This window comes from Megascapheus bottae, chromosome 6 (assembly GCF_031878675.1).
Source record: "Megascapheus bottae isolate mThoBot1 chromosome 6, mThoBot2.hap1, whole genome shotgun sequence".
NCBI lineage: Eukaryota > Metazoa > Chordata > Mammalia > Rodentia > Geomyidae > Megascapheus > Megascapheus bottae.
This window is the reverse complement of record NC_143514.1, coordinates 6,662,635-6,686,886: the sequence shown is the minus strand read 5'-3', so window position 1 is coordinate 6,686,886 and position 24,252 is coordinate 6,662,635. Positions and strand designations below refer to the sequence as shown.

The 24,252-nt window shown below is 35.4% G+C and overlaps 1 protein-coding gene across 1 annotated transcript in view; it reads right to left on the bottom strand.

Moving 5' to 3' along the window:
- Positions 1-24,252, bottom strand: part of Btbd8 (BTB domain containing 8) — an 82,422-nt gene that overhangs the window by 7,771 nt on the left and 50,399 nt on the right. The window contains exons 10-15 of the mRNA XM_090334194.1: positions 10,914-11,096; positions 9,758-9,895; positions 8,605-8,734; positions 6,214-6,275; positions 975-1,677; positions 188-272 (exon numbers count right to left, since the gene is read on the bottom strand). Coding sequence (XP_090190320.1) covers positions 188-272; positions 975-1,677; positions 6,214-6,275; positions 8,605-8,734; positions 9,758-9,895; positions 10,914-11,096 — 1,301 coding nt within the window. The remainder of the gene's footprint in view (positions 1-187; positions 273-974; positions 1,678-6,213; positions 6,276-8,604; positions 8,735-9,757; positions 9,896-10,913; positions 11,097-24,252) is intronic.

Below are 24,252 nucleotides of genomic sequence, written 5' to 3'. Positions count from 1 at the left end.
CCTGCTTTTTTCTATGTACATGGTACTGAGGAATCAAACTTGGGTCTTCATGCATGCTAGACAAACACTCTACCAATAGACCAAACTCCTGGCCCAGTGTACATTAAATTTTTAACAAAAGAATCCTTCAAACTGTTAACTTTCAAAAGAAGTTAATATATAGGTAAGATATTTTAAAGAGACCTACCTATTGTTTATATTAGTGTCATGTTCATGGATGCTTTTTTTATTGGAAGTTCCATTGGTAATTCTTGAAACAAGTCGAGATTTTACTGTTATAAATTAAGAATAAGTCAATCATGAGGTATAATACATTAACTATATAACAAATTAGTGTTAATTTACTGGCTAGACAGTATAAACAAAATGTTTAAAATGGGAAGGACTACATTTTCTCTGTTTGCATGACCATACATAAATAAATATATATATATATACACACACACACACGTACATATATAAATGTATATATATGTGTGTATATGCATATATATATATATTTTGCCAGTCCTGGGGCTTAAACTCAGGGCCTGGGCACTGTCTTTGGGCTTTCTCAAGGCTAGCACTCCACCACTTGAGCCAAAATACTTCTGGCTTTTTCTGTGTATTTGGTACTAAGGAATTGAACCTAGAGTTTCTTGCATATTATGCAAGTACTATACTACTAGGCCATGTTCCTGGCATTAGTAAATATTTTTTAGAATTGTAAAGTAACTAAAAACCCTCAGGGGTCATGGTTTCTAGGAATTTTAACCATCAAGACCTAATAAAACTTGTGTTTATTCTCCCCCAACAAAGCAAGAAAATGAAGAAAAAACTAATATTGAATTCAGTTGTGGGGTGAGACTGGACAATTATGAGACCAGCCTGTTACAAAAAGTAGTACTGCATTAAGGGTAGAGCACTTGCCAGCCTGTGTGAGATCCTATACTTGATATCAGGTACCACAAGGACAACAAAGGAACAAAACCTACCTACAGTGGAAGTTTTGACACTGTCTACACCGTTTTTCACCATTTGTCCTGGAGATTCGCAAAAGTTTATCTTCTCACCACAAGACTTTTCTTCTCCTACTGATCTATTATCTTTTGGTTCATCCAGTCCTGTGGTGGAAATCAGTAGCTCCATACTTGAACTTGTAGATCTGCTGGAGGGCCCTGTGATTCTGAGGCATGGAGAGTCTTTTCCTGTCCCCCTTTTCAAAGGCTTTGCTTTGGCTTGCACATTTAAGTTTCCAGTGAGTAGCTTGGGTCTTGCTCCTGTAATTTGCCCTTCCTGATTCCTTATTCCTTTTCCATTTAATGAACTTTTCTGTCCAGTTGCTGCTGCTGCTGTTGATTTTTCCACACCTTTTTCTGACATGGTTTCCAATTTTGCATTATCACTGTTTTCTACTCTGGGCTTTATTATAGATTTGGGCTTTCCAGAAATATTTTTTCCCCCAGTTTTCAATTCTTTAGTGATCTTAGATGTTACTTTTATACCATCCTTTTCCTTTAATTCATCATGCTTTGAAGTTTTATTTATACTATTTCTATTAGCATTTGAGGAATGTCCAGATGCTCCTACTCCATCAGATTTCATCTTTTGATTAGCAGAAAGAGAATTCCAACACTCTTTTTTATTACTTACAGATTTGCTTTTCACAACACTAGAGTCATAAACTTGTCTTCTTTGCTACAAAGAAGAAAAAACACTCTGTAAGCTGACTGAAGTCTTTGATATGTAAATATTTGTTTCAAAATAAACCAATTTTTCAGAAGAAGAAAATAGCCAAGTTCATACAATGATTTAAAGGCACTTAAAATTTGAATTATCTTTGATGGTTTTCATACAAATGGTAAATCTCTGACCATATTACCTTAATCAAATCTGTAAATACATCATTAAATGTTCATTTAAAGGACTTGTTATTATAATTTCTGGACTTATGGTTCAGGATATCTTGAGGAAATGACAAAATTCAAGAATTCTTGATGACTCATTCTCAGGATTATGTCAAAACTTTTTCATACATCATTTAACCTTATAGCAATCCTAAGACATATAGATAAGAAATTGGGAATTAAAGTAATTTATACAAGGTCAGTGCTAGTAAGGGAAAGGCTTAGGCCTTGAGCTCATGAGCTACTGCCTCAAGCATACAGTCATCAAAATGGTATAATTTTAGGGACATTATAAAGATTGTCACCCAAATTTCTGTCTTCAATCCTATCTCAAATGACAGAGTTTTTTTAATCCTTAAATGTTTAATAACCCTTGACAAAAGTAGCTTATTTTGGGGCATTTAAAATAAATCTCCTAGGAAAACAACACATGTCACCTGAAAATTTTGGGTTTTGAAATAAATGATAGCAGCATAGTATTGGCTATCTATAGGATATAGAGAAAAAGGAATTTTAAAAAAGCTGCAATAGAGCTGGGAGTTTAGCCTAGTGGTAGAGTGGTTGCCTAGTATGCACAAAGACCCGGGTTCAATTCCTTGGTAGCACATACATAGAAAAAAGCTAAAAATGGTGCTGTGGCTCAAGTGGTAGAGCTCTAGCCTTGAGAAAGCCCAAGCCCTGAGCTCAAGGCCCAGGGCTGGCAAAAAAAAAATGCTGCAATAGGAAAAAGGAAAGTAAGCAATACCTCATCATTTTTCTTAGACTCAACTTTGATAAAGTAACAAAATATTAAAAGTTGACAGGAATTTTAAAATAAAATTTTATGATTATATTACCATTTTTTGTAAATTTTTTCCTTTATAAAGCTTATGAAAATACAGAAGTATAAGCAAGGCCTTTTATATCTAAAACCCTTGGCACTATCTACTCTAATGAGAAAAATACAAAGACATAATGCCTATGTGCCTCTTTATGTTTATGTAAAATAATACATATCTATAAATCTATATATAGGTATAAATTATTGAAACAGGGTCTTTCTATGTAGCACAGGTTGGCTGGCAGTGCTGAGACTATAGGCCTAACTACCATACTCAGTTTGGTTAACTTTCAATTAAAAGAAAATTTAAATATAATCAAAAGACAAAGCAGTATGGTAAATCAGTACCTAATATACTAACTCTTGACAATCCATTGTCAATTTTGTTTCATATATACCTATGCCTATTTTATTTTGAATCAAATTACAGATATATATTTTTCCTAAAGTACTTTAGTATGAGTACGCTTCTAAAATCTTTGTTCTTGTTTGATTTCTCCCTACTCATAAAGATTTCATCTCTCTTTGGAAAACACATGTATTCATTCCATACTTACTGAAGACCTAGCATATATCAGGTAAGTACAACTAATTTTCACAGGAATCCTTCTAGGTTTTATTACTTCATCTTATAGATACTCAAACACAGATTAAAAAAAATGGTAACATCAAGATCTCAAACTAATGTGACAGCTAGCACACATTTCAGTATATCACTGCCTTTCTAAGGGATTTTTTTTGTGTGTGTGTGTGTCAGTCCTGGGCTTGACCTCAGGGCCCGAGCCCTGTCCTTGGACTTTTTCAAGGCCAGAGCTCTACCACTTGAGCCACAGCACCACTTCTGGCTTTTTTCTATGTATGTGGTACTGAGGAATTGAACCCGGGTCTTTGTGCATGCTGAGCAAACTCCAGGTCCTCTAAGGGAAATTTATTAGCATTCCTTTCCCATTGTTGCTAAAAAGAAAAAAAAAAAGAAACAACTCTCTTTAAGTTAGGAATATAAGAAACAACAATGAAACTGTCATATTTTGCCGTAAGGCAAGGAAAGAGGAAAACACTGGCTGATTATAGGAGAAAGGAAGGCACATCCAGGGAGCTTCAAAAGCAATATAGGGAAGGGATAGGGATGTATCTCTGTTTACTAAAGCCTTGGGGTTAAACAGATGCATTGCTTATTTAAAAAAAAAAAAGAAACCAAGCAAAATCAACCACCCAGGGCCAGGAATTTGGCCTAATGGTTGAGTGTTTGCCTAGCACTCACAAAGACTTGGGTTCGATTCCTTAGTACCACATACACTGAAAAAAGCCAGAAGTGGTGCTGAAGCTCAAGTGGTAGAGCTCTAGCCTTGAAGAAAGTCCAAGGACAGAACTCAGGCCCTGAGCTTAAAGCCCAGGACTGGCAAAAAAAAAAAAAAAATCAACCACCCAAACCAGGGAACTGAGTATCTAAAAAATGTCATAAAGTATGATTTTTCTAGAGTGATAATGTATAATATGCTTAAAAGGGGGGCTGGGATGTAGCTCAGTGGCAAAGTGCTTGCCTAGCAAGTACAACGTCCTGGGTTCAATCCCCAGTACCAAAAAATAGTCAAAAAACAAACAAACAAAAAGAGGTTGAAGGACAGCTAATAAATTAGAAATTTTATATGAAATGGAATTCAAAAGTGTTCATTAGTGTTTCTCAGTACTTTTGAATTTGCATCATCAATCTATAGGAGGAGCTATGGTGAATAGATAATTAGACTTAGTAGATGCTACTACATGTCCTTCCATAGAGCATCTGACCATGCTCAGATATTGTGAAGCACACTCTAATTCAAGGAGGTTGATTGACACAAGGCTGATGTCTCAGATTTTTACCTTAGACATTTCAAGTTTGACCTGTCTTAAACCATGAGAACTCTGTTATGGCTTGGGTTAGGTAACTTTCTAAGTTTCTGTCTAGTGGATAGTAAGGAAGAAAGAAAATTCCCTAGTACACTCTACAGGGGAAACATGTTCTTTGTATTTTAACCTGGAAGTCTCAGTGTTATCTCAATATTATTGGAATGCACAAAGAAGATTAATACAATTTTCTACTTCAAACTATTATAAGGAATAACTACAACATATTAATAAACCATAACAATAATTAACCTTAATAGCTATTACTAACATTTTAGAGAAGAAAATTACATTTTAGGATATAATAATCATATCATATAACTGTGTATGTGTGTGTTCTCATGTTTAAAAAATAACAAAATTTACCATCTTAACATTTTTAAGCATAGAATGAAGTAATATTATCTATATTACATTGTTATACAACAGATCCCTATGTTTTTTCCTTGTTGCAAAACCAACTATCATCCTCTTAAATACAATTTCAATTTCTGCCCTGGTCTCTGGCAATCACCATTCTACTTTTTGTTTTTAAGATTTTTAACTACTTTAAATATGTTATACAAGCAGCTATTAAAGGATAAGTGTGCTTAGTGCTAACTATTTTTATTCATACCCCTAAAAAAATTATGTGAGTTGAACTCGAACAAGGAAAACCTTTTCTTTTTTGCCAGTCCTGGAGCTTGAACTCAGGACCTGAGCACTGTCCTTGGACACTTTTTGTTCAAGGCTAGGGCTCTACCATTTGAGCCACAGCACTACTTCTGCCTTTTTCTGTGTATGTAGTACTGAGGAATCAAACCCAGGGTTTTGTGCATGCTAGGCCAGCACTCTACCACTAGGCCAAACTCCCAGCCTGGAAAACCTTCTTTTGTAAAATGTAGGTTAATTAGACATAGGAAAAATAGACATAGACATTGAATTAGGTCTAGAATTCTAAACAATTTCTAATATGCTATAAGAATTTTAATACATTACTTGCCAAAAAGGTTTTCAAGGAAATGAAAAAAGTAGACATTTCCCATGCCAACTGGATATAAAAATTCACAGCATGAGGCCGGGAGTTTGGCCTAGTGGTAGAGTGCTTGCCTAGCATGGACAAAGACCTAGGTTCCATTCCTTGGTGCCACATACATAGGAAAAAAAGCTGGAAGTGGTGCTGAGGCTCAAGTGGTAGAGCTCTAGCCTTGAGAAAGTCCAAGGACAGTATTCAGGCTCTGAGCTCAGGCCCTGGACTGGCAAAAAAAAAAAAAAAATTAAATAAAATAAAAAGATTGACACGATAAAAATTTATATTAGGCGTTCATTTGGTTAAAAAACACCCAGAATTAGGGGCCGGGAGTTTGGCCTAGTGGTTAAAGTGCTTGCCTAGCATGCACGAAGACCCGGGTTTGATTCCTTGGTACCACATATATAGAAAAAAAGCTGGAAGTGGAAGGCTCAAGTGGTAGAGCTCTAGCCTTGAGAAAGTCCAAGGACAGTGCTCAGGCCCTGAGCTCAAGCCCAGGACTGGCAACAAACAAACAAACAAACAAACAAAAAAAAAAACACCCTATCTCCATTTACAAATTGACATTGTTTGGGGCCTTTTTCAGCTAGTCCTATATATTTTTGAAAGTTTACCTGGGAGCTAGTGAATACAGGCTTTTTGCCAAGTCTTCGATCATCACCTTTGTCAAATGCAGCTGCAGAAAAAAACAGCAATTTAATTTTATATGACGCATTAAAAATAAAATGTTAGCAGAAAAAATACTGTACTTGTGAGAAATTACAAAAAACCTTGAAGCCAGTCTAATATGCAAGAATAATTACCACTATATTTTAAAATTAAACAAAAACCAATCTCATTTCAACTTATTTTTTTGGTCTCTAAAACTTAATTTTTTTAAATTAGTGAATAAAAGAACTGCAAAATCTTACATTGAAGATTGTATCTTAAAAAGAAACCCAGATTTTTCTCATGTTTTTAGATAACTGTTTTAGTTTTCCATATTACAAAAAATTGCACATTCTCACAAATGTAGTATCTTATAAACAATTAAATGAGGTAATATTGTCCTAAATATAAAAATTCTCTGTTAAAAGTAACTATAACTTTTTGGCTTTGAAGGTATATTATAGAATATGAGAGGAGAAAAAAATAAGGTTATACTAAAAATAACTCAAGAATTAATCTTCAAATTTGTATCATACTTAGAATGAAATAAAAGTCATTTTGTAAGTGAAGGTTTGGGAACCATTGGAAAATTAATGTTTATGCTCTTAAAGTAAAAATTTAAAATTTAAATGGTATCAGAAAGTATATAGGAATAATGGTACAGAGGCTATAAGTATACTTTAGTTAATATATTTCTTTCTTTTGAAAGTTACGGGGCTATAAGACATTCTCTGAAAAAATATGCATCAAATATATATTAAAATACATGAAAATATATTCCAAAACTTGGTTTTTATTAAAATAGTTATAATAATTTAATGTAAAATACTTTAAATTATCTGTAACTCTATTATATATTTTCTACAATGTCTATTCTGTAGATATGTGCTGTAAGACAAAGAAAAATCCTAGAAATGGCATTGTAAAAAATCATTTGCAATAAGGAAATGACTTTGCACAGTAACATATAGGAATTAAAAAATTTTCCAAAAGGTCAGTAGTAACCCGACAAGAATATAAGAGATATTACAACAACACAATCCAGAAACATTGCTTTATCTAGATTTTCCATTGTAGGAATTATGAAAAAGTATTATTATTCATATATTTAAGATTTAAAATATTATTACACTGATATAATGCATTGAAAAGTTCTTTGGGATTAGTTTTATTACCAATGACATGTTGTTTAGATATGTCTATATATGTTTTCAATTAGTACTTTGAAGATTTAAATAATATTGTCTGAAATACAACTAAGCTATGAGATCCTCTAAGATAAGAGATAAACAAAGTTTGCTACTAATCAGGAGAGGGAGGGACATCTATTCTCGTCTTATTTTTGTTTTTTCACATTGTACAGATTTAGTAGTGAGGATAAACTAGCTAAAAATCAGCACAAAAGAGTCACAAGGGAAAAAACCCAATTTCTAAATATTTCATGATTTCTTTTTACTTATAAAATAATAAAAACTTGTTCATAAAGTGTTCTTTCTAAGTACATGTATTTGAACTATCCTGTTATAAAGCAAGACAGGGGAGGTCATTCTGATTATACCACTAAAGCATTTAATATGCTTATGCATTATCAAGAAAACATTTTATCACAGACAGCTTCCATTTCCATAGTATTAAAATGTTTGCCTCATAAAATATTATCCCTTAGCTCAATTGTTTTTAAAAGTATACTTGCTCAATATACTGGTGTTATTGCTTAAGACCCCTACCTGCTTTAACCCCCAAATAGTCATGAAGCCATTTTTGGTTCCACCCTGAATTTCTTGTAGTAATATTTAAAAAATAAGTATACATTCTGATCAATATACATCTTTTGTTTAATGCTAATGTTACAAATGGTACCCATTAAATCTAAGAGACCACTGTGCGGCTCCTGAGGGACACTCCGCAATAGCACACACCACACCACATCACTGACCCAATCAATTGTGAAATAAAGCCATCTAATTTAGGCAAAATCATAAGAAAGAGTATCTTATGAAAAAAAGGAAGATCTTTATGGCAGAATGTATGTTAAAAGAGAGAGGAAAGTATGTTCAGTAATCTGTTCTACATGGATTATATTCTTTTATATTTCTAACCTCTTCACAAGAATGCTTTTAAGCAAATTTGGCTGCTACAGTAGGACAAAAAGATTGATATATGCAAAGAGAATGAATTTCATTTTCTAAGAACAGCAAAAAAGCATAATTTACTGAAACTGCCTAATACACTATCACTAGTTTTGGTTACCATCCTATTATTCAACACAAGCACAAATAATAACCTAACTACTATTCAGAATGTCCTCAAAATATCTGACTGTAATAAGATAATAAAAAAATTCAAGGCTAGCATACCTGCTTTGATTTTCTGTTGATCATCTGTGCTCATCAGTTTCCAGCTTTCTGTGTGACGAACAGCATAGAAAGACTGAACCAGGAAGATCCACAGCTTATCACGCAGAGCCTGGATCATGCACGTAAAACCCTGTGTTCAAGCAACAAATCAGCAGCTGGTGTGAGCCACATTGTCATAGCAACCAGTCATTATTCCTTTCCGAATCTACTTACTCCTAAGCCAGATCAATGATGTCATCACTTAGATTTTTAAGATCGTTGGGTACATGTTATTTATGAAGGCTTACTCATTAATAGAATTTAATAGTGAACATAAAGCTAAATCTGAACAGCTGAACATTTTAAAGCATCAGAAGCCTTTATATAGCTACCTTCAACAACCTTTCCAAATCAACTGTGACATTACAAGGTCAAATACTCTATGTTAATGTAATAAATATGCTGAAATATTTTACCACTCTTGTTTAAGTTAAGAAATATGCTGAAATATTTTATCCTTCTTGTAGGCTAAAAATGACAATAATTTGCAATTAGCTTACTGTCACTGATTACTTACATTTTAAAATAAGAAATACTTACAATTTGCTTTTTCCTAATCTAATTTAAAAATGGAATTTTTAAAGCAAAAAGGGGTCAAGAACATATAAAAATAGTTATTAACATTTTTGAAATATTAATTTTATATCTATAAATTGAGTATAGTGACCAGAAATACTCAAGTTACATCTTTTTAAAAAATATTGCTGAGTACTAAACTATGTTTAGAATTAAAGGGCCAAAATGCCAGATCCTAAACTTTTATAAAAACGTCCTTTTGGAGATGAACAGACTTAAAAATATTTTTTTCTATTATGAAAATTCCAGACATCTTGAGGGTAAGGGTGGGAGGGGGGAAAATAAAGGAAAGGGAGACACTGACTACAGCATCATACTCAAAATTTGACTTATGGAATTGCAATCCCTCTGTATAACTTTTTAGCAACAATAATAGAAAGAATTTTAAAGAAAGTTCCAAACATAGACAAAAGCAGGACATAACCAACTCCAGGTATCTGCTGTTCTTCATTGACCCATGCAATATTTAAAACACACAAGTAATTTAAAATCCTCAGCACTTCCAATATTTTTCCAATTATTTTAACAAATTTAGTACCATTTCTTTTGTATTTTCAGAGTTCAGTAATGTTTCCAGAGCCATAAAAAGAGAGCAACTATTTTCAGTGGTAATATTTTCTTCAATTGCTTTTAAAATTTTGTCCAACAGATCAGCTGTGCTGCTCATCGCTTGTGACTGCAAAACACAGATATTGATTTTTAGTAGAAACACATGATAATATATGTAAGAAATATGGAACTCTAGCATGGAAGCAGAATAACCATCTTAGTTGACTATGAGTTCAACCAGAAATCATGAGTGCATTTTCCTTTGTTAAAAAAATCTGCATATCGAGATTTACAATAGAACAAAATCTAGAGACATTAGGCCAAATAGTACGACACTAAATGTAAGGACCTCCAGGATAAGAAAACAAAAGCCATATAATGAGTGATTGTTGTCCTTAATGTACTATGTTATCGCTCATCTCTTTTGCCATCCCTTGGTTAACTCATATTGTTACAATATTTCACCTTATTACCTGGTATATTTTATATGTGCTTAATTGGTTATTTGAAATTGGATAGGGAAGGGGGGAAATCAAGATAAGCAGGGGGAGGGTGGGAGGGAAATGGGGACAATGTCATGAGAAAGGGTATCAATATTTATGAAGTTATACACCTTCTATCTGGTGAATATAATGTAACCCTTCTATTAATCACAATAAAAATTATTTAAAAAAATCTGCATTTCACATATCCTACATGCACACTGATTTTAGGAGCCAAAACAGTTCTAGTATCAGAACCTAGAAATATGTAGTAAGAATTCTTTTTGCAATGACTACTTCTTGAGAAGGTAGCTGTGAAGTCAGAGAGGAAATTCTGCAGATTACTGACGAAAACAATATCATGGGGTTTAATCTACTAAAAAGAAGATTCCATGATTTTGCTTTCTAAAATGTGGCTATGGTGACTGGCAAAGCTGGCCAGAGTCACAGTATATCTTGCCAGTGGACTCAAACCTGTCCCTCCTGCCTGCCTATGTTGTAAGCCCACATTCTGTCCATCACTCTAACTCCACCATCTGCTACGGAATTTATTTAACTCAAACTAATTTAATCAAAGGCAACCTGCACTTAAAAATTCTTACATAATTAAAATCAGAACATAAAGAGGGGACTAAATATAGGATGAAATTTTAGACATAGTACCTGTAAGAGAAGACTAAAATTTTCACTCTGAATGATGCTGGGGAAGTTTTCTACAATGAATACAATGCACTTCTCTTGGAGCTGAGATGCCATGGCCAATGCTGCTTCCGTCCATTTTACTCGGGGTAAACTGAGGATCAACCTATCGCTTTCCATCAGAAGAAAAGCAGCATTCTTATCACTCTAGAATTTAAAAAGGAATAGGAATTTAAAATATATATATATGGAATTTGTAAACAAGGTTAGATGGAATTACTGTTCATAACAAAAAAAGTTTCAGGTTCCTTCCCTCCCCACACCCAACCAGGTAGATACTATTTTTGTAATCTGTTTTAATTGAAATATTCATTCATTTATTCATTCAGAATTATCCAAAAGGGAAAATTTTGAATTGGATCAATCAACTCTGAAAGGTACCTAAATAAACCTGAGAATAAAATTATTTAGAACTATAAAGAAAACAAACGATTTATGAGATAATCATTGCTGAGTTTATTTGTGTGCATACATTCAGGTGTAGTGGTTTATGCTTGTTATCCAAGCATTCGGGAAGTGAGTTTGAGACAAGCCTGGGCTACCTGAGTTCTAGGCCAGCCTGGGTGACATAGGGAGACCTTTTTTCAAACAAACAAATAAATCATATCCTTATAGAGATCATGTAACTACAGGGCTATACTGATTAAGTTCTTTTATGATCATAAAATACATGTCCTTTATTGAAAATTTAGAAAGGCTAAAAATTACTTTTTTTCTTTTCTAATTTTCAGATTCTATTTTTATATTTTTCATTTAATAATAATTCATTTTTATGCCACAGAATATACATTCACAAATATTAATTTCTGTGAAAAATGGAATGACAACTTACAAATATCATGTGCTCCAAGGAATAGGGAAAAGTGGCAAACATGACTGCATCTTAAAATGATACTTAGCAAACATTTACTAAATTATTACCTGATAGACTACACTAGATTAAAACAAAAACATGGCCACAAATCTTTTGCAGCTCCATTCATCAAGAAATATATTTCCTCGTGCCTTGAATATGGACTGATCTTTTTATTTGTTTTAATGGTAAAGTGCAATTTCCTGAGCCTAGGCCTCAAGAAGACTTGCAGCTTCTGCCTTTACCCGCTTAGAAATCCTGGAACCACCAGGAAAAGCCTTTTAAGAAAAAAGCTTTGTAAGAAAGATTGTATGGGTTGGGCATAGAGGCCCATCCTTGCAATCCCAGCAATCTGGGAAGCAGAATAGACAAGGATTGTGATTCCAGTTGGTTCTGGTCTAGAAGTTCGTGAGATCCCATCTCAATAGTTCACATCTATAATCCCAGCTTTGTGGGAAGAATAGGTAGGGGCATCAGTATCTGGGCAAAAAATCTTACCTGAAACATAACTAAAGTAGGAAAGAGCTAGGATGGTATCATTCAAGTGCTAGAGTACCTACCTAGCAAGTATATGGCCCTGAGTTCAAATTTCAATACTTCTAAAAAAACAAAAGGAGAGAAGAAGGGAAAAGGAGGGAACAGAAAATAAAGCTTCCAGCTTAGTCATAGGAGGAACTTGATCTTGTCAGACAAGATCAGCATAAGAATCATACAATCAAGCCACAGAATATGAGAAATAAGTTATAGTTTTAAGCCATTTAGTTGTGGGATAAGAAATGTAAGCATGAAATACTCGGCATGGATTGTATGAGATGGACCTACATACCTTCTCAATTTTCAGATCTCATCTAAAGTAAGACTTCCCTGATACCCACACTTTGTCTCAAAGAATTGGCCCTGTTCTTTAAATCGCTTAATTCATTTGCAGTTATTCAAACATAAACATGGCATTATTCATGTCTGTCTCCTTTACTATGCTGTATGTTCAACAAATATGAAACTATGTCTGGTCTCCACAGGGCCAAGTAAGAAACTAGGTCATAGTAGACACTCAAATATTCATTGGTCTCTTAACATAGAGACTAAGAATATAAGTGGATTCCTAAGATAACCTAAGTTTAATCCTAGAACATTAAAACCTTAACATTTTTACATCCTTAGCAAGAATTTATTAAGATAAATAATGTATTTCCATTGCTTTCACAGAGAAAAAAACATACTCGGCTATTATTGAGGTTTTGGTTGTTGCTGTTGTGTCTGCCAGTACTGGGTTTGAATTCATGTCCTTGTGCTTGCTTGGCTTGCTTGACTGTACTCTTCAACTTGAGGCATGTTTCCAGTCTGCTTTTGCTGACTATTTTTGGAGATAAGAATCTGTAGACTATTTTTTTTTTTTTGCTTAGGCTGGCTTTGAATTTTGATTATCCAGTTCTCAGCCTCATAAGTACCTAGGCTTACAGGCATGAGCCACGAGCTCATTTTTAAAGTATCATAGTCTTTTCTCCTGTACTGACTTTCTGAGTAATGATGCAATTACTAAGAATTTTAGGCAGTGAGCCCAATTTGCTCTACTGTACATTATTCTGATTGTGGAACCAAATGAGGGTATGCAGATCAGTTTGGCAGATAGCAATACTGCTTACTATATGTTTAACACTATGTGCTCTAACAGTAATTTTTTAAAAGTACAGATACAGAGTACAGTTTATAATTTACCTTGGAATTTTTTTACAAAACTAAAATAGATACAATTGAGTGGCAATATAGATAATATTTTTGAACATATGACAAATATTAAGTGTCTGAGTACCTTGAATTTTGGGAGAAATAAAATAAAATACACTTCTAGGCCAACGGTATTACTAGCCCCTTCTTTTAGCCCCATGCTAACCAATGTCAAGTCAATATTGTTTTTCTCTATCTTTCCAGAGTGATTTTAAACCACACACACAAACAATAATAATAATGTCCCATTATTTCCTTCAAATGGAGACAGCAAACAGTATATTCTACCTTGCCTTTAACACTTAGCATTCATCTTGAAAATTTTTCTTGTTAATGTATGGAGAACCCTTTTATTGTCTTGGGCTTTCATTTTTGTGTGAGAGAGACCAGGCGTCAATATGTAACCTATACTATTTTGAATTCAGGATATAACCCAGGGTTGACCTTGCACTCATGACCCTCTTACCTACCCCTCCTCTGAGTGCTGGGATTATAAGTATGCTCCACTACTTCTGGTCCAGTTATTGTATTAATAGCTATGTAATAGTCTATCATATAGATACATCATTTAAGTGGTTCTTGACTTAGACATTTATATTGTTTCCAATGTTTTGTTGCTATGAAAAAATTACCTTGTATAAACATTAATTTACACATATATGATATATATTATAGCTATGGAGTTAATGGGTTAATTCTATGTTTCTTAGCATGGGCTCTACAGAAAAACTGAAAAGGAGAATTAGGTTTGTTCTTAGTTAGCTTATTTTTGAGGATTGAAGATATTTTAGGGGATTCAAGGCCCAGGGAGAAAGAAACAGGGAAGGAAGGAAAGTGAGGTTAAGGGTACGCTTTCCAGTTTCGTATACTCAAAGTGTGTCTGAAGCATTAGCATTAGCAGCAGTCGTAGCTTGTTAGAAAACTGAAATCTGTGGGTCATAATTTCACTTACTGAGTTTAAATCTGTATTTAAACACCATCGCTAAGTGTTATACATACATCAGAATTTGAGAAACACTGACGCAATATTCACTATTATAAGTGCCTGGGAGCTAGTCTTGTGTCCCTTATGATGACTCTGGAGGATGAACTTTGAATGAACCATTCAGACAGAAAGAAGAATCATTTAATCACTGGCTCCCATCTCCCTTGCCAGGATTACAAGGTTCAGCATTGCTATGCTGAGGATACAGCTATTGATAGAGCACTTACCTTACATGTTTGAGGCCCTGTACTCAATCTTTAGCACTGCAAACAAGCAAGCAAGCAAGCAAAGCAAAAAAAAAAAAAAAAAAAAAAACAACAGAACTGTTGAGGTACAGATATCCCATGTGGGCCAGCACTGACACCTCAGAACAGGATGTAAGAAAGAATGTGACATAGCTTGAAGGACTGTGTTGTCAGAGCACACCTGTGTGCAGCTAGATACTGCAGCAATGACCAGAGTACAAATATGGGACAAGAGGATAGGAGCTAAGGTACTGAGGTATTTGAACACTGTCAATATACACTGAATGTGGCACTGTTTTACAAATGGTAGATTATTTCCTATCAGTCTGGAAACAGGTATTTAGTAGTTCAAAACAAGAAAAAAAAGCAGAAATAGAAAGAAAATTCTGGGGGAGGGAAATGGGTACCAAGACATGTGAAAGGGTATCAATGTATGTGAATTAATGCATCTTCTATCTGGCAAATATCATGTAACCCTTTTACTAATTACAATAAAAAAATATGGAAAAAAAAGAAAGAAAATTCTGAAACTTGTGTTTCACTTTCAGCATATGAGTTATAATGGAAAAAGAGGGCTGGGAATATGGTCTACTGGTAAAATGCTTGCCTAGCATGCAGGAAGCCTTGGGTTTCATTTCTCAGTACCACATACACCGTAAAAGCCAGAAGTGAGCTAGGTGCATTGGCTCATGCCTATAACCTTAGGGAGAGTCTTATCTCCAATTAATCTCTAGAAAACTGGAAGTGGGGCTTGGTTCAAGGGTAAGCCAGTAGCCTTGAGGTGAAGAGCTAGGGACAATACCCAGGCTGAGATCAAGACCCATGACCCACAAAAAAAAAAAAAAGAAAAATCCAGAAGTGGTGCTGTGGCTAAAGTAGTAGAGCACTAGCCATGAGCAAAAAAAGCTCAAGGACAGTATCTAGGCCCTGAGTTCGAGCCCCAGGAATGGCAAGAACAAACAAACAAAAAAGCCAAAAAGGAAAAAGAACTTCCTAGTCTTAGGCAGTAAAAAAAGTTTGGAAAACAAAAAGCCATATTAACTCATGCTCTCTAGAAACAATCTCCTTATTTTTACCATTTTGAAAGTTAGAAAATGGTCTGATGCTATAGTTTTAATGTCCATTTCTTAAATAAATGAAGTTGAGGTTGGTATTCATATGTAAAGATACTGAATTTCTTTCATGACTTTTTAATTCTATACCATGCTTGGCTTTCAATTTAAATAATGAATCTGTAGAAATTTATTCAGAAATTTATAAATTCTGTTAGAATTTATACTATAAATTGATACAGAACTGTGAGTTTTTTTGTGGGTTGTTTTTTGTAAATTATTTTTTTCTGACATTGCTTAAGGTATTTTTTAAAAATAATACTCCTTTAACTGTGCACAGGAGGTTCAGGCCTATAATCTTAGCTATTCTGGAGGCTGTGATCTGAGGATCATGGTTTGAAGCCAGTCCAAGCAGAAAAGTTTCTGAGACTCTTATCTCCAATTACCCACTCAAAAACTAGAAGTGGAGCTGTGGCTTTAGGCACTTGCCTAAAGCAAAAACAGGGACAGCACCCAGGCACTGAATTCAAGCCCCACAAATGAAAAACAAAAAATAAAAAAACAAAAACAAAAAACCCAAGAAAACCAAAAAATTAACTCTTCTCATGGTATTTTTACTATATAGAGACGGTGTATTTTTAAGTAATCAGATTTCCTTTGTTGCTTCTGAATTTTCTAGCTCCAGTCTGTACAAGATCATAAAGTAATTACATATTTAATTATAGGATTTTAATTGCTGAATACTTAGCATTCAAATATCTGACCTTTTTGGAATATATCCCTAGTATGACATATGAGGTGTGCATACAGCTTGAATTTTTTTCAGCTGCCTTCCATTTCCCTAACATTATATATTGAATCAACAGGATAAGTCATACTGTTTCTTTCTTTTTTTTTTTTTGCCAGTCCTGGGCTTGAGCTCAGGGACTGAGCACTGTCCTTGGACTTTCTCAAGGCTAGAGCTCTACCACTTGAGCCTCAGCTCCACTTCCGGCTTTTGTCTATGTATGTGGTACCGAGGAATCGAACCCGGGTCTTCATGCATGCTAGGCAAGCACTTTAACCACTAGGCCAAACTCCCGGCCTGTTTCTTTCTTTTTTTTTTGCCTGCCCTGGGGCTTGAACTCAGGCGTGGGCACTGTCTTTAGGCTTTTCTCAAGGCTAGTGCTCTACCACTTGAGACACAGTACTACTTCCAGCTTTTTCTGTGTATGTGGTTCCAAGGAATCGAACCCCGGGGCTTTTTGCGTGCTAAGCAAGCACTCTATCACTAGACCACACTCCTGGTCTATTTTTAAAATACTTTTCCTACATTAACTAAACAGGCTTTTAGCCTTAAAACTACTAAGTGAACTTTTATATAAATGTATGTGTTCACTCACATATATTGACTAAACAGGGCAAATATTTGTATACATTTTCTTTTCTTTTCTTTTGCCAGTCCTGGTGCTTGAACTCAGTGCTCAGTGCCTGAGCACTGTCCTTGGAATTTCTCAAGGCTAGAGCTCTACCACTTGAGCCACAGCACCATTTCTGGCTTTTTCTATGTATGTGGTATCAAGGAATCGAACCATGACTTGAAATGTTAAAAATCACTTCACTATAAATCTTGAAGAGAAATCTGAGATCTCTTACTACAAGTCTGGCTCCCAGTTTCTGTCCCGGGGCACCAAGAGTTAGCAGCTTACAACAAACTTTTTCTTTCAAGGCCCTTTCCAGAGGACTGGCTCTGTCTTGCCTTTCTTGGGGTAGTAACAAACCCCAGAATAATCCAGTTGTGCCTAAGGATTACTGAGAAAAGAGAAGGTGGTTTGGGATGGCAATTAGTCTCTTATCTTGGCTTAACATAAAATGAGTTGACAAAAATAAAAAAATAAAAAAAATTAAATCCAGCTCTCAACTTCATGGGGAGAGAAACAACTCTGGAATGTGAATCTAAAGCCCCAGCTTTTTTGAAAGCTTCACAAAGAATGGACTTTTGCCTTGCTTGTTTTAGAGTAATAAGATCTACCATACCTTAGCCAACTGAGGGCCAGGGTTGCATTGATCAACTGACAGGCTCAATTGAAAAAAGAAAAAAAACAACAATAATAAAGACAGTAGACAGGCTGGCATAGTCATCTTTCCACTAGTCACTCAAATTTTCTTTCTTGGTTCAGTGCAGACCAAGCCAAACTGAGTTGAAGTGGGTGTCAGCTTTTCAGGGACTCCATGAGGAACGGGCTCCAGTCTCCCAGGACAGTCCTAGGAGTCAGGAACAACAAAGTTAGACTAGCCAGAGGATTTGAAATGATCCCAGAATCTTTGGCTGGGGAGGTTGGCAAGGGTCTTCTCCAGCTGAAGGCAAGTCTAAAAAGCCTGGCTGTTCTGTCTAATATGCAGAAAAAGAGTGTGTGTGTGTGTGTGTGTGTGTGTGTGTGTGTGTGTGTGTGTTTATAACATATAGCAAGGAAAATGAAGTATCAAAGATATAAGCTCCAAACAAAAGAATAAGAAGACAAAGACAGAAACCAACACAAGTGAAATGACTCCAAGCATACATTAGAGATAAGAGTTCAGTTCCAGACTGTCACAATGTCACATAAGTGCAAGTCACATGAAAATGTCCATTGTGTAGAGCACACAAAAGTTAGTTATACTGTGCTGCAGTCTATTAAGAGTGCAACAGCACTATGTCTAAACAAATGTGTTTAGCTTAATAAAAAAAAACTTTATTGCTAAAATACAAGTCATCGGAGCCTCTGTGTTATATCTGGAGGATGTGTTCAGTGTTTCTGGCTGCTGACTAATCAGAGTAGTAATGCTGAAGGTTAAGGTAACTATAGCTATTTCTTACAAAGAACAAAAAATAAGTTTGCCACTATGATGACAGATTTCTTTCTATAAGATGCTGTACTTGTTGCTGGGTGCAGTGGCTCATACCTATAATCCTAGCTACTCCAGAGGCTGAGATTTGAGGATTGAAGTTCAAAGCCAGCCTAGGCACTAAAGACTATTAGACTCTTAATCTCCAATTAAAGACTGGAAAACTGGATGTGGCACTGTGGCTAAAGGAGTAGGGCAGAGGCTTTGAGGTGAAGAGCTCAGAGACAGTGCCCAGGCCCAGAATTCTGTCCCACAACTGAAAAAATAAAAGATGCTGTGGTTTGGTAATATTTTACAAATAGATCATCTCCAAAACTTGAATCAATCATTCAAATCTCATCCTTGCTTTATCATCTAAGTTTATATAATATTATTTTAAAGTATATAGTCAATGAGCAGTAATACTCTGAAAGCTCCACAGTGGACTTAAAATATTCAGTAAGTCATATTGTAAACAGATGTATTATCTTAGCCCAGCTGTTCCATTTACAGAGCACAGAGATTTAGTTCAATCCTTAGAGGGTCTAGGATTCTCAGAATGGTAAATCAGCACTGGCTTCAACTTAAAATAATCAGTTACATTAGTCCCTAACAAAAGTCAGCATGCCATTTGAAGCTTTTTAAGCCAGTCATTGATTCTCTCTAGCTATGGAAATCTTAGATGGCATCTTCTTCTAAAAGAAAGCTCTTTAGTCTATGCTGAGAAGCTGTTAATGAATTATCTTCATTAGATATTCGGGATAACTTTCTGCACGCTTTGCCATCAATGATTGCTCTTCACCCATATTTATATGTTACAGTGGTGACTTCTTTCTCAAACTTATGAACTAAGCTCTGCTAGGCCTAAGCTCTTTTTTTGGGGGGGTGGGGGGCAGTTCTGTGTCTCTGAACTCAGGGCCTGGGCACTGTCCTTAAGTTTTCTCAAGACTAGCACTCCACCCCTTAAGCCACAGCACTACTTCTGACTTTTCTGTGTATGTGGTACTAAGAAATCAAACCCAGGGCTTCATGCATGCTAGGCTAGCACTCCATAGGCTCTACTATATATTGTACACTCAGATCCAATATAGGGTTATTAATTGGCTACGCTCTCATTCATAGCTGAGGGAAAATTAAAAACCTTCCATAGCAAGGAAAAGCTGGAATGTATGTAGCGACCAAACCAGCATTACAGAAAATTCTCAAAGATGTTCTACATATTGAAAATCAACACAAACATGTTACCAACAGAGAAATGGCACCTAAAAAGCATACCGGGTCATTACAGCAAGAATTGACAAGTTACAGGCCCTAAGGAAATAAAAAAAATGTCTGAACTAGTAAGTATTTTTCAATCCTAACCCTCAATATCAATGGACTTAACTCTCCAATTAAATGGTATAGACTGTCTAGTTGGATCAAAAAGCAAGATCCCTCTTCCTGCTGTCTTCAAAAGACACATCTTGCCCCCCCCCAAAAAAAACCCATATTTTGAGAGTGAGAGGCTGGAATAAAATCTGTCAAGCTAATGGCCCATGGCCCATATAAAAAAACTGGCATTCTCATATCAGATAAAATAGACTTCAAACTAAAATTAGTGAGAGGAGACAAAGAAGGTCATTACATACTACTAAAGGGATATCCCCCTCAGGAGGAAATAACCATGCTAAATATCTACACACCTAATGCCAGAGTACCCAACTTCATCAAACAAACTTTACTTACACTAAAACCACACATAGATTCAAACACAGTGATTGTTGGTGACTTTAATACACCACTGTCACTTCTGGATAGATCAGCCAGGCAAAAACAACAGAGAAACCTCAGAACTGAATAACTGCATAGACCAACTAGACCTAACAGACATCTGCAGGCTATTCCACCCAGCAACACCAGAATATACCCTTTTTATCAGCACATGGAACATTTTCTAAAATAAACCACATTTTAGAACATAAAGCAAACCTGTGCAGATTCAGAAACATTGAAATTATTCCCTGCATTCTCATAGACCACAACGGCATAAAATTGGAACTCAACACTAATATCCACCAAGAAAAACCCTGTAATTCATGGAGATTGAACAACACATTGTTGAATCATCAGTGGGTCACTGAGGAGATCAGAACAGAAATTCAGCAGTTTATAGTATTTAACAAAAAGCATACAAAATACCAGCTCTTTTGGGACACAGCAAAGGCAGTACTCAGAGGAAAATTTATAGCTCTGAGTGCCTACATTAACAAATGGGAAAAAAAATCACAAACCAACAATTTAATGGTACACCTTAAGCTCTTGGAAAAAGAAACAAACCAATCCCAATTTCAGTAGAAGGAAGAAAATTATTAAAATTAAAGCAGAATTGAATGAGAGTCCAGAAAAACCATAGAAAGAACCAACAAAACAAGGAGTTGGTTCTTCGAAAAAATTAACAAAATTGACGGTCCCTTAGCAAATCTTACCAAAAAAAGAAGGGAGCATGCCCAAATAAAATCATGGATGGGAATGGAAATATCACAACAGAAATGACCAAGATCCAGAGCATCATAAAAGAATCCGTTTCAAATCTTTATGCCAACAAATTTGAGAATCTAGAAGAGATGGATGAATTTCTAGCGAATATTAACATACCAAACTGAACCAAGAAGACCTAAACCAACTAAACAAACCTAGTTCAAGTATTGAAATAGAAATGGCAATAAGAGACCTTCCATCCAAGAAAAGCCCAAGACCTGATGGATTCATAGCTGAATTCTATAAGATCTTCAAAACAGAGCTCACACCAATACTCCTCAAGCTCTTCAATGAAATTGAAAGTGAAGGCTCTTTGCCAGACTTATTCTATGAAGCCAGCATAATCCTTATCCCCAAACCAGAAAGGGACTCATCAAAGAAAGAGAACTACAGACCCATTTCTTTAATGAATATTGATGCAAAACTTCTCAAAAAAATCCTAGCCAACTGTCTTCAATGACTCATCAAAAAAATTATATACTATGATCAAACAGGATTCATCACAGTGATGCAATATACACAAGTCAATATAATTCACATCAATAGGAGCAAGGACAAGAATCCCACGATTACCTCAATAGATGCAGAAAAGGCATTTGACAAGATCCAACACCCCTAGTTTCTGGAGAAACTAGGAATCCATGGAACATTCCATGGACTGGAATAAAGGCTGTGTATGACAAACCTACAGCTAGCATTATACTTAATGGAGAAAAGCTAAGGCCATATCCTCTAAAATCAAGACCAAGACAAGGATGCCCATCTCTCCACTCCTCTTTAATATAGTATTAGAATTCCTAGCCAGAGCAATAAGGCAAGAAGCAAGCATAAAAGAGATCCAAATAGGGGAAGAGGAAGTTAAACTTTTCCTCTTTACAGAAGACATGATTCTGTATTTAAAGAACCCTAAAGAATCCACTCCCAAGTTGCTTGAACTGATTCAAAACATTGGCAAAGTAGCAGGGTATAAAATTAACCCTCAAAAATCAACTTCTTTCCTGTATGCAACAATGAGAGGAGCAAGGCAGAAATCAGGAAAGCAACTCCTTTTGCAATAGCCTCAAAGAAAATAAAGTACTTAGGAATTAACTAAGAATGTAAACGATCTTTATGATGAAAAATTTAAAAGCCTGAAAAATGAAATTAAAGCAGAACTGAGGAAGCAGAAAAACCTTCCATGTTCCTGCAAATTCAATGCAATACCCATCAATATCCCAATGTAGTTCTTTAAGGAAATAGAAGACATAATCCAAAATTTCATATGGAATAATAAAAGACCCCATATAGCAAAAACAATTCTTGGCAGAAAGAACAGCACTAGAGGAATATCAATACCAAGCTTCAGACTCTATTACAAAGCTATAGTAACCAAAATAGCTTGGTACTGGCACAAGAACAGGCCTGAGGACCAATGGAATAGAACTGAAGACACAGAAATCAATCCTCAGACCTATGGTCACCTAATCTTTGATAAGGGAGACAAAAAATTAGGATGGAAGAAATACAGCCTCTTTAACAAGGGGCACTGGCAGAATTGGTTAAGCACCTGCAGAAAACTAAAGTTGGATCCTTCTGTGTCACCCTGCTGTAGGATTAATTCCAAATGGATCAAAGACCTTGAGGTAAAAGCAGATACCCTAAAAACTTTACAAGAAGGAAAAGGAGATACACTAGGTCTCCTTGGCATGGGTCAAAACTTTCTTAATGAAGACCCAGAAAAGACAAAGGCCTCATATCTAAAATATATGTACAGCTAAAAAAATTGTATCACTCCAAAGAAACAACCATCCCTTTAAAACATGGGCCAAAGACTTAAAGAGAGTCTTCTCTGAAGAATAAATAAGAATGACCTATAGACACATGAAGAAATGCACGACATCTCTGGCCATACAAGAAATACAAATCAAAACAACTCTAAGATTCCAACTCACTCCAGTTAGAATGGCCATGATCAATAAATCTAATAATAACAGATGCAAGTGGGGATGTAGCCAGAAGGGATTGCTACTACACTGTTGGTGGGAGTGCAAACTCGTTCAACCACTCTGGAAAGCAGTATGGCTGTTCCTCAAAAGACTACACATAGAGCTCCCCTTTGACCTAGCAATTTCACTACTTGGCATTTACCCAAATGCCCAGAAACAAGGACATAGAAATCCACTAGCACAGTGGATTTTCTATTTACCATAGAAAAGATATGGAGCCAACCCAGATGCCCCTCAGTTGATGAGTGGATCAGCAAGATGTGGTATTTGTACACAATGGAATTCTATGCTGCTGTCAGAAAGAATGAAATCGCCACATTTGTAAGGAAATGGAAAGACTTAGAAAAAATCATTAAGTGAAGTAAGTCAGACTCAAAGGAACATAGGCTCAATGGTTTCCCTCATTTGTCATAATCAGTAGAAACCTTGAGCTCTCCTAGCAGAGATTTACAATAGAGCAAAACCTAGATACATAAGGCCATATAGTATGACACTAAATGAAAGGACCTCCAGGATATAGAAACAAAAGCCATTTATTGAGTAATTGTTGTCCTTAATGTACTATGTTATCTTTCATCTCTTTTGCTATCCCTTGGTTATTTCATATTGTTACAGTATTTCACCTTGTTATCTGATATATTGTTTATATGCTTATTTGGTTATTTGAAACAGGATGGGGCAGGGGTGTGGGGAGGGAAATGGGGACCAAGACATGAGGAAGGGTATCAATGTTTGTGAAGTAATTCACCTTCTATCTGGTGAATATAATGTAACCCTTCTATTAATTACAATAAAAATATATGAAAAAAATAAAGACCCAGAAACACAACAAATTAAAGAAAGTTTGGACAAATGGGACTGCATTAAACTGCAGAGCTTCTGTATGTCAAAGGGCATAACTAGCAAGTTAAATAGAAAGCCCACAGAGTGGGAGAAGATCTTCACTAGCCATACAACAGACAAAGGTCTCATAGCTAAACTATATGTACAGCTGAAAAAAATTGAATCTCTCCAAAACAAATCTTCAAAGAAACAACCACCCCATTAAAAGATGGGCTAAAGACTTAAAGAGAGACTTCTCTGAAGATGAATTAAGA